The following is a 17,100-nucleotide window of genomic DNA, read 5'->3' as shown; positions in this document are numbered from 1 at the left end:
TTTAAAAAAAACAATATTGAAAATTTAAATGCAAAATTCACTCACATTAAGTCAACTTCTGTTAATCAAAAGGCACCCTTTTAAAAGGTGAAAAGACAATCAGGACAATACCAAGCGTTGGTGAGCATGTGGAGTAACTTAAGGCAGGTTAAGAGTGTAAAAACAGGGGCGCCTCGGTGGCGCAGTCGGTTAAGCGTCCGACTTCAGCCAGGTCACGATCTCGCGCTCTGTGAGTTCGAGCCCCGCGTCGGGCTCTGGGCTGATGGCTCGGAGCCTGGAGCCTGTTTCCGATTCTGTGTCTCCCTCTTTCTCTGCCCCTCCCCCGTTCATGCTCTGTCTCTCTCTGTCCTTAAATAAATAAAAAACGTTGAAAAAAAAATTAAAAAAAAAAAAAAGAGTGTAAAAACACATTGAAGAACAACTTCTTTTAAAATCATCGAAGATACTCTCTCTGCCCCTATTCCTATCCCAAGAATCAGTCATTCCCTCTTAGGCAAATAAATACCCTAGAGAAATCCCCACATGCTTACAACAGAGAGATATACACAAGAATGTTCATAGCAAGGGCACCTGGCTGGCTCAGGCAGAAAAGCATGCAACCCTTGATCTCCGGGTTGTGAGTTCGAGCCCCCTGTTGGGTGTAGAGATTACTTAAAAATAAACTCTTTCAAAAAAAAAATTCATAGTAACATTGTAATAGAAAAAAAAGAAAACTCATACAACCTTAATGTCCATTAGCCCTAAAATGGATACCTAAATTGTGTTAAATTCATATAATTTGAAGTTATTCAGTACTGAAAAGAAATTAACTCAGAAATGGTATCTACACGAAAGAATGTCAGAAATATAATACTGAGAAGAAAATGCAAGTCTCAGAAGAATACATTCAGCAAAGTACCATTTATGTAAAATGCAAAAACATTCTAATCATCACATGAGAATGATAAATATCAAATTCAGGATCCTGGCATCCTTCAGGTGGAATGGGGGCCCGTGTTGTACAAAGGAGTATTTACCTGTGTTGATAATACTGTTTTTTAAGCTGTTTTTATTCCTTATGTCTTTTTCTTTGTGTGTGCTTTAAGTAGTGCAGAATAAAAATTTTAAAAATATAATATCTAGGGAGCCTGGGTGGCTCAGTCTGTTAAGCATCTGACTTCAGCTCAGGTCATGATCTCAAGGTTCATGAGTTTGAGCCCCACATCGGGCTCTCTGCTGTCAGCACAGAGCCTGCTTCAGATCCAACCCCCCCCGCCCCTCCCCCACTGGTTCTCTGCCTCTGTCTCTGTCTCTCCCAAAATAAATAAATAAACTTAAAAAAAATTTTTTAAGTTAACGTCTATATACTTTCACCTAATTCCACTGCTAGGAGTTTACCTTACATGTATATTAGCATATGCACAAGTGTGCAACAATATATACAAAGATGCTTTTGGGGCAGCTTATAAGGGGAAAAAATAGAAGCAATATAATATGGGAATAAGGAAACACCAGAGCTAGACAATGATTAAAAAGAATGAGACAGGCCTATATGTCAAGATACATATTCAAGTGGGAAAAAACGTAGGACTAGACCATTTGTGGAAAAAGATTAGATGCACACACACGTACATATATGTATAACAAAAAATTGGGGGGTCACGAGAAACCATTAACTTCAATCATCTAAGGGGAATAAGAACGGGTAATGAGAAGAGACTTCTACTTTTCATTTTATACCCTTCAGGGTGATTTGCATTTCTGTTCTCACCATTAGTGTGTATTATCTTTATAACGTGAATAAATAAGTAAATCAGTGGAAAAAATAAATAACAGCATAAGATTAGGATGCTGGTTTACCAAGATTGTAAAGGCAAAAATCCAATGAAATTCTTTTAATCATTTTTTTTTTAATGCTTTTCTCTTGGGGACTTGATATCATGCAAAGAAATGAGTCCTAAAGACGGCTGTTTTGCACAGGACAATAACCAGTGCTGTCCTACTCACCTCCCCCTTACACACCTTCTCCACCTTCTTCTCCCTGCCTCCCCGGCTCAAAATCACCAATGCACGTAGAGTAAACCCTGCGGCCCTTTCACAGTTCTACATAACTGACTGCAGAGCATGTTGCCAATATTTGCTTTATTTCGAATCAACATTCTAAAAAGCATAAACTGGCTTTTGTTTTACCTCAAACAGTTTGCTTTCCAAGAAACACATCCAAAAAGAGAAAATAGAACCCAAAGCACATTAGCAGAGCAGGCCAGCATACCCCAGCCGAGGTGGTTCCCAAGCCCTGGTGACATCGGGTGCTCCTGTTGGTGTCAGACCAGAGACGGCACACCTGGCCCTCTGCCTTGGAGCAGCGGCACCGGTCCTGCCTAGCTGTTCACACCCCCCTCCCTAGGCCAAAACATGGGCAGAGCGGGCTGCTGGCCTCACCACCAGCACGCCCAGGGGTCCCCGAAACCTTCTAGGGCTCGGGCCTGGCCTCTGAAGTCAGGACGCTAAAAAGGAAAAGAAAGAAGCTGAGTGTGGAGACAGCGGCTCTGGGTGCTTCTGGGTTCCCCAAGAAGCAAAGTCCTATTTCCTAGGCTGGCCTAGGGGCCAGGAGTGGGAGCAGAGCCAAGCACCTGAGACTCAGAACCTCCCTGCTCCACTGAATGCAGAACTCTGTTTTGTGCATCTATTTGACCACCAGGTAAAATTTACTTCCAAAAAGAAGAGTGCTAAAAATAAAAGTTTGGAAGTCTTTGACATAGACTGATACACAGGTGGTTCTCCAACATAACAAAACTTGCTACAACCATTCTTCTTCTGTAGGTGGGGGGAGGGGCTGATAATACCTGTCCTCCAGAACCTTGCAGGGTCCCTGGAAAGATCAAATGAGGTAATAGCCATCTTCAGCTAAAAGGCCCTTAGGAAACAAATTTATTATTTCCTTCCTTTATTAATGGAGCGTATATCCGGTTCAAATAATTAGTCACGCAAGCAAGGCTGTGTTTCTTCTAGAAGGAAAAGGAGAAGCAGCAGCAGCAGAAGGAGAAGGACAAGGTGGGAAAGGAGGAGGAGCTGAAGGGGAGTTAAAAGAAGAAAAACAACAGCAGCAACAACAGCTCAGATATAATTTTTAAAGGGAGAATTATACTATGTTCAAAGTGCCTGCCACTTCAAGGAAATGAGGGAGGGGGTGAGGAGGGAAGCAAGTGTGGAGAGAAAGGGCACTTGCATTGAATGTGCCCAGTACTGTGCAATGTGTGAGATGCTTCCTGTATTTCGTTTAATCCAAACAAAATATGATGCAAGTGTTGTTATCCCCATTTTACAGATCAGAAAACTAAGGTTCAGAGAGCATAAAAACCAACTTAACCAAGTCCACACAGAGCAGAACGACTACTCAGGCAGGTTAGCCTGCTTCCACAGCGCACGTTCCCTCCACAGCCTTACCACGGGCTCCTCCTTCCAAACGTGGGTGTTCCCTGGCCCTGTTTCTCTTTCTCCCTTTCTGTTAGCTTCCTTTCAGATCTGTAGTATCTCTTTCATCTTTTGGGTTATTTCCTCTGTGCTGATCCTCTGTCCTGATTTCCAGCCCCCTGGACAGTTCCCAGTTAAGATCCCACTGTCCTTACAAACTCTCTGAAAGGAGCTCCTCACCTCCCGCTTACACACCCTCTCCACCTTCTTCTCCCTGCCTCCCCAGCTCAAAATCGCCATCACCTTTGATCACTTCTCTCCTCCCCAAATACACAATCACTCAATTACCTCCATTCCTTCTTCCAAACATCTCCTACCTCTCGCTTTTCATTTCTACTTTTCCCCTTAACATCCTAGCACTGTGAACCTTGTGTCTGCCTCCTTTCTACAGAAGCCTCCAGCCGGTGCCGTCAGTGCTCCCAGTTTATGCTGTGCACTGCTGCCAGAAGCATCGAACCACCTACCTGCCCTGCACTGTCGCCAGATCCCACACTGCCTTCGTCAAATCAAATCTACACAGCCCTGCACTCCAGACTGCCTGCATCTGGCCCCTGGGGCTTTCCGGCCTCATGCCCCGCTCCCCCACTCCCCATTTCCTCGGTTTAGCAAAAGGATTGCTCACTGCACAACAGCCCCCCCCCCAACACCATGCTCCTTTCCTTCCTGCCCCACCTGAGGCCTCCAGGTCCCCCAAAGGCTGCCCCCCTTCTCCCTCCTGCCCTCTCCCGCCCTCCCTGGAAGCCTGCAGGACTCATTATCTGTACTGTGCAAGGGTAGTAATTATGTACCGCCTGGAACTCTTCTATTTAGCCTGGAACAGGCATTGAAATGGTCCAGTGCTATTTAATCTCCCCCAAGTCTGTATCTCATCACCCAAACTGTACAAGCCACTTGAAGGTGAAGACTAATAGGTCTTGGTTTCTCCCTACATGGGTAATACTTAGTAGGTGCCGAATACCTGTGTTTTTTCTTCCCACATATGCTGGCCTCAAACACACAGCCAGGGCTGGTGAGAATAAGCGTCAGCCTTGGAAGCCTGATTTTGGCCACCACAGATCTCCCACAAGCCAATTTCACCTTAACCCCTCGGCTCGGGATCCCTCACAGGCACCCAGGGCATCAGCCACTCTCAGGACCCTCTGGGCTCCAAAGAGGTGCCTGACCGACATCGCCAACCCGGCTCTGCCTGCTCCTTCGGTGATCGAATTTCCAGGTCCTTCCTTGGTTTCCAGCTAAAAGGACACATCCCCGGGTGGTGATGGGGGAGGGGAGCCCTAAACCCTGAGCCCTGGCACCCTCGTGGGTGAAACCACCTCCAGCGGCAGCTCGGAGGCCGGCAGAAGCCCCCCGGGGCACCAGCCCCGGGGAGAGAAAGAAGACACTGCACCTTTAAGTCTGCAGCCGGCGGAGAAAAACAAGCTGTGATTTATATAAGCGGGAAAATCATGTGATTTGCGGGAACGCTCCCTCCTCCACCGGCCCCCTCCCCGCGTCGCCTCCAGCCCATCCCAGAGGGGCCCGGCCGCGGGGCTCGGCGGGAGGGAGCGGGCCCCGGCGCCCGAGGCTTCCCTCCCCGGCGCCCCCTTCCCTTCCCGCGGCGCTGCGCTGCGCTGCGCGGGGGCCCCAGACGCCCGGGCCGGGCGGCGTTCGGCCTGGCGCGGCCGGTCACGTTCGGCAGGGCGGGCGGGAGGCGCCCCGGCCCGGCCCCCCGCCGCCGCCCGAGCGTACCCTCCCCCGGGCCGCCTGGGCCTGCCGCCCGCAGGCCAGAGTGTGCCTGGAGAAACTGAGGCTTCTCCCCCAACTTCTCGCGGAGGGAGAAAAGCCGCGGCCCCCATAGACGCGCTCCTGTGCGCCCCCCCCCCCCCCCCGGAACACCCAGCAGGGGGGAGAGCCATTTAAGAAATAATCTGGTTAGGGAAGGCAGGATGAAAATCAGCCATTTCTGGAACTGAGAGGCGGTTGCGTTTAGCCCAGAGGACCTGGCTTTCGGGGGCGGGGGTGGGGGGGGTGGGAAACCCGATGTGGCCATTTCAGACGGAGCCAAGGAAAATAAATACTAGATTTGGAGCCCCGAAGAACCAGCACAGATCTTTTAAATATTGGAGGGTGGTGTCGCTACAAGGAGCCCACGCCCACGCCGAGTTAACTCTGACAATTTCTGAACGAAAGGAAACGTTTAGATCCTCCTGAGGATGCAGAAACGGTTGGGTGGGCAAGTCTTGAAGAGGTCATCTCAGCCATCCCCCTGTCTCTGGAAGACCGCACCAAGCCCTTCCAGGAAGTGCTTACAGTGGGAGAGGGTTCACTATCACTTCCAAAAACAAGCCCAAGAGAAGCTGGGGGGCTTTTGGAGGGAGACAACTGGGAGGAGAGGTAAGATCTCTCTCAGTGCCAGAACCAGGAGGATGGGCTCTGAAATCGCCCAAGGAAGGCAACCCATAGCCTCTCGGAATAACCAATTCCAGGGATTAATCTTTGTCAGAGATAAGGGGGTTGCTAATGCATCATCTTGCTGTGACCTCGGCCATGGCCAGCAGAGCTTGGAGAATTTCATCCACCCTCTGCATCCCAGAGCCAGGTGGGCCCTGAGAGATCATCCTGGCCTTCCTCCAGTCCCCCCACCCCCACCCCACCATCCTGCCGAAGTGGAGAGTCTTTATGCTGAGACCGTTTCCAGAACAGTGCCTCAATGCCCTGTCACACCAGCCCTAAGAAGATCCTTCCTGAAAGGGAAGGCACAAGTTAGGCCAATATTCTCCGTTAGTCTTTAAATCCCGAAGAAGAAAAATATAAGGTGACTTGAGGGTTCAAGAGAATAGCAGTCGGTGAGTTCATCCTTTCAGTTATTCAGTGCATGCCTTCTGTGCTCCTGGCCCTGAGCTGGGCACCGGGGATATAGTGGGAACAAGACAGACACCACGGCTGCCCTGAGCCCTGCCTCTCTGCTCTCCCACTCTGCCTCCCAGGAAGAGCTTCCTCTCCTCCACCAGCATATGTACGTCCCCTCCCCAGCCCACACCCAGCATGTGTTGCCCCCAATTCCAGCTGCATATGTCTCCCGCGTCTGCCAAGAGCCTCTTCTATCAGAAGGCGCTAACTCTCTGGTGATTGGGTGGTGGGCGTAAGAAGTAACCCAAAGGCCTCTCCAGAAAATGAGATCGAAGTTGGCGGCCTCCTGGGCCCCTCCCAAAATTTATAATTCAGTTCAGGCCCCACCTCACTCAGTGCCACTTGCTTTCTCTCTCTCTTTGCTCTTTTTCTAATATGCTGGCTGCCCCCATCCAGGGCCTCTCTTCCCTAAGCTTCCGTTGCCCGGGGCCTGTGCATCTCAGAGCCTGCCCTGACCAGCCCAGGTGCCATCTTCCTAGGGGGCAGCTCACCACAGAGGGCCTGAGCCCTCCAGCCCTGCACGGACACCTATCCAAGTAAGGCTCCGTGAGCAGGGTGCTCAGAGGGTCACCCTTAACCACAGGCCTCTCGACCTTGCCCTTATGACCCTCCCAGACCACACCAGCCCCTGCCTTAGTCCAGTCTTTTCCTGAGTTTTCCTGTTTCTGGCTTCCCTCAGCCATTCACAAGCACAGCCTGATAACGTGCAAAGGGAAACCTGGCAATAAGCCTGTGGTGAATGAACATTTTAGATGAACAAACAGAAATCATGGCTCCAAACTGAAAACACCCTGGAAGCCGCAAACTCTGTTACTTTCAAAGAAGCCAAATCAGACCTCCGAATTTTCTTTAAAAGGCACCAAGGAGTGCAACGAGTAAATAGGTGGAATCCGCTCATCTCGAACACTCTTTCAGGAAACGGGGCCTCAGAAGAGAAAAGGCATCCCAGCCCCTGCTAAATTCCATTCTGTTTCAAATTAGCCTTCCAGCAAAATGAGGGGGCTATCCTAGCCAGTCCCTAAGATCCTCCTAGCACCGAAGCTCTGAGGCTCTACCGTTGCCCTAAACAACTTTTTCGAACACTCCACGTTCTCCTGAGTAGAAAATGCATGTGTGCTCCAGGCCTGGGTCCACAGCTGAAGCTCAGAATTAAGCTTTCACTGCAGCTTTTTCAGGCCGGTTTCCTCTTTCTTCTTTCCCTGAAAAGGCCTCTGGTCTTTCCCAAGCCGCCAGAGGAGAAGGGAGCACACAGCTCCCCCAGAGCAGAGGGGCCCGCCAGAGGGAAAGCTGGCCCGGCCCCAGCACAGGCTTGCCTCTGACTCTGCAGGGACATTCCTCCCTCCCAACGGGCAAGGAACTTCTGGAACTTCTAAAGAGTGTAGCCTCTGGCCAGCCCAGGCCCTATGGCATCCCGCACCCTAGTTTACGAGCTTTTAGTGGCAACTAACACATTTGGCAAACATTCCTCCAGTGTGAGCCAAGCCGGGCCCTTTTCCCCAGGACCCACTGATGAAGGGTTACTGGGCTGGGTTAAAAATGAGGTCCGGCCAGACAAGCCCTGAGCCTTGGTTCTCTGGGCCAAGACTGGAGAGGACCAGAGGGAGATGTCCTCGGTCGGCCTCGCCGCCACCACACAGGCTGGTCCCAAGATCTCAGGGCGCATCACTAATTCCAGGCAGGGCTCCACCCCAGCCCACACTCAGCCCAGGACCTGGTCAGGAAAACTCCTAGCGTTCCCGGCAACCTGCTTGCCATGCCAGGCTCCTCTGGGGTCTCTGGGTGGGAGCAGACGGGCCCTCTCACCGGGCTCCTGGTATGTCTAGGAGGTCCAGAAGGCACCCACCTCCGTCAGAGCAGGTCGGAGCCCCAGCTCTCTGCCCTCGGACGATTTTCAAGAGAATGGTGTTCTGAAAGCTCAAGCCATGTTGTGGGCTTGGCTTCGGTTCTAGCTCCGTCTCCATCTCTCAAGAAGCAGTACCCTTCCCCCATGAATATGGAAATCCTGGAGGCAGTGAGTGAACTGAGGGACCTCAGAGAGCCTCGGCCTCCCAAGTGACCCAGCTATGCCCCGGCTAGATCTTGCAGCTCCGTCCCCGAGAGAAGACCCACATCCACCCTTCCTTCAGGCTGTCTACCTCGCATGCCTGCACGTAATATTCAGGAAAATGACTTGAGCCCCGTCCCACCAACTGTGGGGACCCCATCATTGTGTCCCCCCAACCTCACAGCCTCTCTCGCCTCTGGCGCCTACCACCATCTCTGTGCCCACGGTTCGCAGCGGGCTTATGCTTCCTCTGGTGCCCTCTGGCTCTGGTTCCCTGCCTTTCCCTCTCCCCTCCATCTACATCTCACCTCCTGCAGCCGCTGTCCCTCCCTCTCAGCTCTGTCCCTTGCTCCTATTCCCCCAGCTGCCCCTGGGCCCACAAAAGGCTAATGGGCACAGAAGCAGACATTCACTTAAAGTTTGGGGTAATGGACCCCTCCATTACCATTAGAATCCAGGAATAGGCAGTACTCTCTTTTTTTTTTTTTTTTCCTTAGAGAGAGAATGTATGTGAGCAGGGGAGGGCAGAGAGAAATGGGAGAGAAAATCTTGAACAGGCTCCATTTAAGCCACCCAGGTGCCCCTAGACATTACTCCCCTAAAACTTCATCAAGCCTTCTCCCGCCTCAAGACAGTTCCCTTTATCCCATGTCCCAACTTTTAGCCCGTCTCCTCCAGCCTTTCTCTTCTCCTCCAGACGCTTCCCAAATTCCAAGTTCCTGTGGTTCTCTTGCAGAACCATTTGTCTTGCCCTCAGCATGGTCAGAAGGCCACGCTGCTCTCACGGGAGCGGCTTCCCCATCAGGGTCCATCATGCCATAAGCCTCAAAACAGAGGCATCTACCTCCAGGGGGAACACCACCCCTTCCCTGGAGTGACAAAGCACAGCACTCTGTCTTCTATGTAACACTTTCTTCCTATCCACCCGCCACCACCGCCCCCTTGCATCTGGTACCCCTGACAGTCAAGAAATCCACCCCAAACCACTCCCGTTCTCTCTCCCTGTTTTGTTTTCTTGTTTTTGTTTTTTTCAGTCCTCGATGGGCACAGAGCGCTGCTAACCAGCGCCTCTGTTACCATTGAAAGTGATGATCGAATTAAAAATAAGCAGGATGGACGCAAAAGGGCAAACACTATATGAGATGTGCCTTGAGTAGTCAAATTCCTAAAGACAGAAAGTAGAATAGCGGTTGCCAGGGGCTGGGGAGAGGGGAGAACGGGCGTTAGCGTTTGGTGGGTATGGATGGAGCTTCGGGGGTTTTTTTTGTTTTTTTTTTTTTTTAAGTTTTATTTATTTATTTTGAGAGAGACAGAGACAGCACGAGTAGGGGAGGGGCAGAGAGAGAGGATCCCAGGCAGGCTCCGCCCCATCAGTGCAGATCCCGATGCTGGGCTTGAACTCACCAAACCGAGAGATTATGATCTGAGCAGAAACCAAGAGGCAGACGCTTAACCTACTGAGCCACCCAGGCACCCCTGGAGCTTCAGTTCGAGAAGATGAAAAAGGTTTTGAAGATGGATGGTGGCAGTGGCTGCATAACAATGTGGATGTACTTAATACACAACCAAACCACACACAAAATGGTAAATTTTATGTTAAGTATGTTTTACCACAATAAAAAAGTAACGTCAACAACATTCACTCTGACATCACCCAAAAGAGATTTGCAGTTAATTCAACAAATGGGGGCTTTTCCCTCCACCTCCCTGGGACCACAGCAGCTCTGGGAACCCCTGTCCCAGCACTCCAAAGCTAAGGGAGCACCCTCGCCTACTCTCAGACTCCGTGGTCAGTCACCTCTGCTGACCCTGACCACCTTACTGTATGCATATGCTCCCTTTTCAACGTGGGGGGGAAATAGAACCACAAAGGGGTCGCCAATGGAACAGGAGCCTTTGGACCTTGGTTCTAAAGCTAGTTCAGTCATTCATGAGCTGTGCACCCTTGGGCAAGGTATTTAACCTATGTCAATATCCTTTTAAAGAAAACGGAGAAGACAATAGGCAGCCCCGGGTGAGGTCATGGACGTGAACACACTTCGAGAAGTGTGTGCAAGCTGGTTTCATCCTCTCTTACTTCACTTTGTCAGACTAAAAACATCTCAAAGAAGGAAGGTGCTACCTAAAAGTGAGGAGGTAGACACAAATAACCCACAAAATACAACCTAAAATAATGCTTTGATCTTCAGTCAACGTCCCCAAATCATCCTCCTCATCCAACATGTAGTAAAGCAAATCCTTCAGAGGCTGTCCTCTGCCACAAAAACCCACTTTTGTTGAGATACTTATTTTCCCCAGGATTAGCTTTGATTCAGAGCCAGCCTCCAGCCTTGCCCACAGGATGCGCACAGCTTTGCCTTGATGAAGCATGAAGCGGGGTTCCAGGCAGGAGCACAGCTGAGGCAGGGGGTATGAGAGAAGCCGGGGAGAAGAGGTGTACCCCATGAGCACACAATCAAAAATGGCACCTTCTAATAGTGTTTGGAACACGCTACTACATTGGCATGACCATCAGAAGGCTGGTGGAACGGTGGCCAAAGAAGGTGGTCCAAAGGTGGCCTCAGCTGGCCAAGTTGGCCATCTGTCAGTCTGACCACCAGCTGGTTTCCCTGCTGCTAGAGCCCCACCAGCCCTGACTCTGCTGGCACAGCATGTAAGAGGTAGAACTTCCTTCTTTCCTCCTTCCTTCCTTCCTTCCTTCCTTCCTTTCTTTCTTTCTTAAAGATTTTATTTTTTTAAGTAATCTCTACATCCAACATGGGGGCTTGAACCCACAACTCTGAGATCAAGAGTCACATGCTCCACCTACTAAGCCAGCCAGGAGCTCCAAGCGCTTCTTTCTAATATCTCCCTCCCTCCCTCCCTTAGGTCTAGGGAGGAAGTTCAGGTCACCCATGGCCCAGGTAAGTCCACATCCGGCCCTTCCCTTTCTACCCCTTTGCCACACCCTACCACATCACAGACCTCTCTGGCCCTTCTCTCAGCCTCCCCTTCCCTTTGGGAGACATGACTGGCCCCTTCCCACCTCCCACGGAACATTCCAAAGGGAGAGGTCCCAGGACTCCCAGTGTTTGGCCCCGGCAATGCCTCGGGACCATCTCGTGTGCTTCTCGGGGACCCAGCTCAGCCCAGATGGAAGTCATCTGGTTAAGGCTTCATACTGATTTCACCAATAATTACGTTATGCTTATCCACACCCATTCCCACATCACCTCCTCCCGAGTCCCCTTCCCACTCACTCAGGCGGTGCCAAGAAGTGAAAATGGAAGCAGGCCTGAAGGAACCCCGGGCAGGCAATCTGGGGACACAACCAGGGCCCAAGGCTCAGACCACATACAACTTCGGGCTGCCGACCTCGTCCAGCCCAGCCTCCCGCACAGCCGCTGCGGAATCTGTGATATAACATCGAGAAGCTAGCTCTTCCCTTCACACCCAGGAAGGGAGATGCGGAGATTTCCAGGGACGCCCACTCCCTCCAGCGTGACCTGTTTGCCTTCCCTCCCCTGGGCCTTATGGGTGCTCTGCCCCGGGGAGCCTGTCCTTGCTGCTGCCCCAGAGCCCTCATCCCACAGCCAGCCAGAGGCACCTGCGGGTCACCCCACCAGAGATCCGAGGACCCCGAGGGGAGGAGAACGGTTGTGAGGTTCTCGGAATGTCACTATGAATTCCAAAATGTTCTTCTTTCCTATTTTCGGGCTTTTCAGTTTTCTTACTACCCAGACAGAGCCGACCAAGGGGACTTTGATCCCACTTTGATCCCAGGGCACCTGGTAGAATAAACTGTTACTGCAAATAAGGCCTCCTCTCGGCCTCCTCTCCACCCTTCCTCTCAAAGGTGGCCTGTCCAAGGGCAAGCCGCCCTACAAGAACCTGACCACACCTTCCTGGGAGCTCAGAGCAGCCGGGTGGGGAGGGGGAGAGGGGAGCTGAGCAGTCACTAGGCCGGGAGCTCTCTGGAAGGGGGGGGGGGGGACTCAAGAACCCCCCCACCTCCCTGCAAAAGCTAGAGTGGTTCCTCGCAAGAAACCGTAAAGTGCCAACAACGTGACATGTCTGAGCCGCCAGCCTCCTCTCAACTCCTCACTGGAGGCTGCGGGTGGCAGGAGGGGGGCGCCGCTCTGCCCCCAAGAGGCGGGCCCTGGCGCACCCTGGCCTTCTCACAGGGGGCTCCGAGGAACCGCAGCTCCGGCTGCCCCAGCCTTTGCGCCCCACAAAAGCACCCTCTGTCACTGCCTCCCCGAGAACAGGCCTCCTCCTCCTGCTCCCCACTCTCTCCCACTCCCCCCACTGCGCACACGCACTTCCTACAGGAGCAGATTCCAAGCTGAGTTAATGTCGGATACTGTCTCCCGACAACATGCTGGAACAAAGGCTGCACATGACTAACCGCGTTGGGGTGCTTGTCAGGCTTAGGCGCGCGTAATTATAGGGAGGGCAGATCCACTCTGCGCAGCCACACCTGGCCGTACAGTAAACAGCACTTCTTCCTGTCGAGCTGGGGGGAGCTGAGAGACAGGGAGGCGACAAACCACAATTTGAATCATTTGGAGAGAGGCTATAAATATAATAATGAGTCATTTGTAAAATATAATTTCATCCAAAAGCCTGGAAAAAAAAAAAATGGGAAAGAAGTTCTTCTGCTATTTCAGGCTAAATTGTTCGAGGGTGTTCTGCCAGAACCTGGGGAGGGGACCCAGCTGCCCACCAAGAGCTAGGCTGGGCTTCGGATCCGGGCCTTCCCGAGCCCTCTCCCCGGCAGACACCCCCTTCCCCAGTTCCCTCATAATATTCTGGGATTGGAATGCTCACCATTCAAAGCTCGCTCTCTCTCTCTCTCTCTGTCTCTCAGAGAGCTGATAAGAATCATGGACTAGCATACTAGCATCCAGGCTGTGCAGCTGAGAACAGTTTGGGGCAGGCTCGCTATTGTTTTTGGCAAACTCTTCCCCAGCCTTGGGCCCTAACAGCCTTTCGTGCACAGGGTGGCTTTTCCAGTGTGGCTCCAAGGTCTCTTCCAGAATACCGGGAAGCCTCAGTTCCAGCCCTAAGCCCCCGCTGCTGTGGGAGGAAAGGAAGAGCCTGTACAAAGCTTGGTCCTGGGTTAGCAGGCTGAAATCACTCATCTGGACCCAGGTCACCACTGCTGTTCGGGGGACTTTTGAGGACAGTGAGGTCCGGAGCTAGACTTTCTTAAGTTCAGTTATAACTGGGCCACAAACTACCTGTGTGACCTTAAGTAATTTACTTATCCTCTCTGGGCTGTTACCTCATCTATTAGATGGGGGTTTTTTTAATTATTTTTTTGAAGATTTATTTGATTTTCAGAGACAGTGTATGAGCAGGGAAGAGGGGCAGAGGAAAAGAGAAGAGAGAGAGAGAGAGAGAGAGAGAGAGAGAGAGAATCTTAAGCAGGCTCCACACTCAGTGCAGAGCCTGACACGGGGCTAAATCCCACAACTGACCGTGAGATCGTAACCTGAGCCAAACTCAAGAGTCAGACGCTCATCTGACTGAGCCACTCAGGCGCCCCAAGATGGGTTTAATAACAGTACCTTCCTCAAAGGATTGTTGAGGAGATGAAATGAATGAATACGTAAAACACTTAGAAGAGGGCCTGGCCTAGTAAGCACTCAGTAACGTTAGCTGATAAGATTCTTGTCGTTTCTCCTTGAGCACTTGGTGCAACAATGACCCACAGGACAGAGGCACTGTGGCGTACACGGTAGATCCAAGTGACCATGGATAAACCAGGGTTAGGTCCCCTGGCTTGTCCATCAGCCATTTTGTCACCTCAGCTTGCTTGTTGACCTGAGCAGACTCCTTAATTTCTGCAGCCCGAACCTCCCCTTAGCCCTCCTTTCTCGAAGTTTTGCCTCAGAACTGAACTGCGGCCAGCACCAAAGGGAGGAGGGTAGCATTCTACCCAACGTTTAGAGCCTGGGGTCAACCAGCACTTTGAAGCCCCTGAGTGCACACTGAGCTCTAATGCCTGCCTCTCTTCTCTTCCCTGTCTCTCCTTCCCTCTTTTCTTTCCTCTTCTTCTCACTAGGTCTCCGCTTCTTGGTCTTCTACCCCCAGGCAGAGCTGGGCAGGTGGGGGGGGGGGTGGTGCGGATGAGGTTAAGGTGCTCAGAGCCTCTGTCTCACCCCACACTGCCAGGTCCTTGCCCCTCGTTGCTGACAGTGGCCTTGACAACCCTCAGGACTTCCTCCTCCCACCCCCCAGGTGGTCCCTACACCCAGAGAAGCCAGAAGAGGCCTCCAGAAATAGTCTCCATGTCAATATTCTGCCTTCTCCTGCTTCAGAAACCGGGGCACCACAGCCAGCCCTAGCCCGCAGATAAGAGAGGATACTTATGCAGCAGGAAACTGCCGGATGACTCCCCCTCACTAAGAGGGCATGCCTTTACCCTTGCTGTCCCCACCCTCTGGAGCATCCCCACCCTGCCTCCTCTCTTGGCCTGGGTAATGTTTTTTTTCCTCCAATAATTCCTTCATACATCTGTCAGTGTTCACATTCCCCTGAATGCCTTATAATTTTCCCTTCTTTGTCAGAATTAGGGATCTCAACAAGAGCCACGCGCTGTGACTAACTGATAGGTCTCCAGTCCCTAGCAGTCCATACTCCCCCATCATGTAAATGCCAGTCTTTCTCATTCATTCTGTCTGTCTTTGCAAGTTTGTTTGTTGGTTGGTTTTTGAGGGAAAAAATCTGATGATTTATCCTATAGAATTTCCCAAGTCTGAATTTTTTTTTTTTTTTTACTAAAACAAAGTGGTCACTTCAATTTTTTTCTGTCCCTTCTATATCCTGTAAATTGGTAGTTAGATCTCAAGGCCAGATTCAGCTTTGACTATTATGACTTCTTTTTGGTTTTTGTTTTGGTTTTTTGTCAAGGTTACTTCACATAGGTGAAGCATGTCTCTATCGATGTTTATGATATCTGGTTGTCTCTCTTTTTGTCGTCTTGTCAGCCATTGTTCATGATTGTCTAGATCCATTACTCAGTAGGGGTTTCAAAATTGTGGTATTCTAATTATATTATTCCTTTTTCATTTATTAGATGAAACACCTCATTTCTAGTGCTGTTCATTGTCTTGCGTAGATCCAGACTTCTTTCTAGCATAATTTTCCTTCTGTTTGAAGGATTTTGTCAACATGTTGCATGGTGCAAGTCTGCTGATGATTAACTCTTTCTCATTTTGCCTGAAAAAGCTTTCATTTCGCTTTGAGTTTTGAAAGATATTTTTGTTGGGTATAGAATTCTAGGGTGACATTTTTTTCTTTCAGTACTTTTTTCAGTACTTTAAAGATGTTGCTCCATTGACACTTGTTGCCTTTTATTGTTTTTAAAAGAAGTGTGCTGTCATTTTTACCTTTGTCCCTTTATATGTAGTGTCTTATCTTTTTTTCCTCTGGAAAAAATATCTTGTAAGATATTCTATTTAGCATTGCTTTTAAGCAGTTTGGCTATGATGTGCCTTTGTATAATTCAGTTTCTTATGTGAGGCATTCATTGACCTTCTTGGGTCTGTGGGGTTATACTTTTCATCAAATTTGGAATATAGGGATGCGTGAGTGACTCAGTCAGTTAAGTGTCTGACTCTTGATTCCAGTTCAGATCATGAGCTCACAGTTCATGGGATGAGCCCCACATTGGGCTCTTCATTGGCAGCGTAGAGGCTGCTTAGGATTCTCTCTCCCTCTCTCTCTCTCTCTCTCTCTGACCCTCCCCCACTCTCATGCACACACACACACACACACACACACACACACTCCCTCTCTCTCAAAATAAATAAACTTTTTAAAAAACTGGAATATATTTGGCCATTATTTTTTTTTAAATATTTTCTGCCCTCCTTCTTTTTCTGGGACTCCAATTACACATATGTTAAGTCCCAGAAGTTTTCTCGCAGATCACTGATGTTCTGTTCTTTTTTTTCCCTCAGTCTTTTGGATAGTCTTTACAACTATATCTTCAGGGTCACTAATGTTTTCTTCTTCGGTGTCTAATTGATGTTAATCCCATCCAAGGTATTTTTGCACTTCATATTATGTTTTTCATCTCTAGAAGCTTGATTTGGATCTTTTTTATATCTTCCATGCTTTTACTTAACATGCTTAATCTTCCTTTTACTTTCTTGAACATTATATGTCTTTGTCTACTAATGTCCTTATTCTAACACCTGTGTCAATCTGACTCTGCTTCCATTGATTGATTTCTTTTCTTTGTTATAGGTCATATTATCCTAATCATTTGCATACCTGGTGATTTTGGACTGAATGACAGTCACCATGAATTTTACCTTGTTAGGTCCTGGACATTTTTGTATTCCTATAAATATTCCTGAGCTTTGTTCTGGGACACAGTTAAGTTACCTGAAAACAGTTTGATACTTTTGAGGTTTGTTTTTAAGTTTTCTTAGTTGGGACCAGAACATTTATTAGTCTAGAGCTAATTCTGGCTAACTACTAGGTAATCCCTTTCTGAGTACTCTGTCTGATGTTTTGTGATGTATGAGGTTTGCCGTTCTGGCTAGTGGAAACATAAACTATTCTTTGCCTTGTGTGAGCTCCAAAGAGTATTTCCTCTGCTCCTTTTTCATGGTTGTTTCCCTAGACTTGGGTGGTTTCCTCACACACATATTCTGATCAGTACTCAAGGGAACCCTCTGCAAATTTCTGGATATCTGTTTCTGTCTCTTTCTCTATTT

At 49.7% G+C, this 17,100-nt stretch overlaps 1 protein-coding gene across 1 annotated transcript in view; it reads left to right on the top strand.

The window, feature by feature from the left end:
- The first annotated feature begins 11,280 nt into the window (after positions 1-11,280).
- LOC123591862 (translation initiation factor IF-2-like) overlaps positions 11,281-17,100 on the top strand; it is a 32,558-nt gene continuing 26,738 nt past the window's right edge. Inside the window, exons 1-3 of the mRNA XM_045466499.1 lie at positions 11,281-11,289; positions 11,943-12,024; positions 12,222-12,291. Of these exons, the coding sequence (XP_045322455.1) occupies positions 11,281-11,289; positions 11,943-12,024; positions 12,222-12,291 (161 nt within the window). The remainder of the gene's footprint in view (positions 11,290-11,942; positions 12,025-12,221; positions 12,292-17,100) is intronic.

Source organism: Leopardus geoffroyi, chromosome B4 (genome assembly GCF_018350155.1).
Source record: "Leopardus geoffroyi isolate Oge1 chromosome B4, O.geoffroyi_Oge1_pat1.0, whole genome shotgun sequence".
In the NCBI taxonomy this organism is placed as follows: Eukaryota; Metazoa; Chordata; class Mammalia; order Carnivora; family Felidae; genus Leopardus; species Leopardus geoffroyi.
Note: the sequence above shows the minus strand (reverse complement) of the source record. Positions and strands in the feature narration are given on the sequence as shown.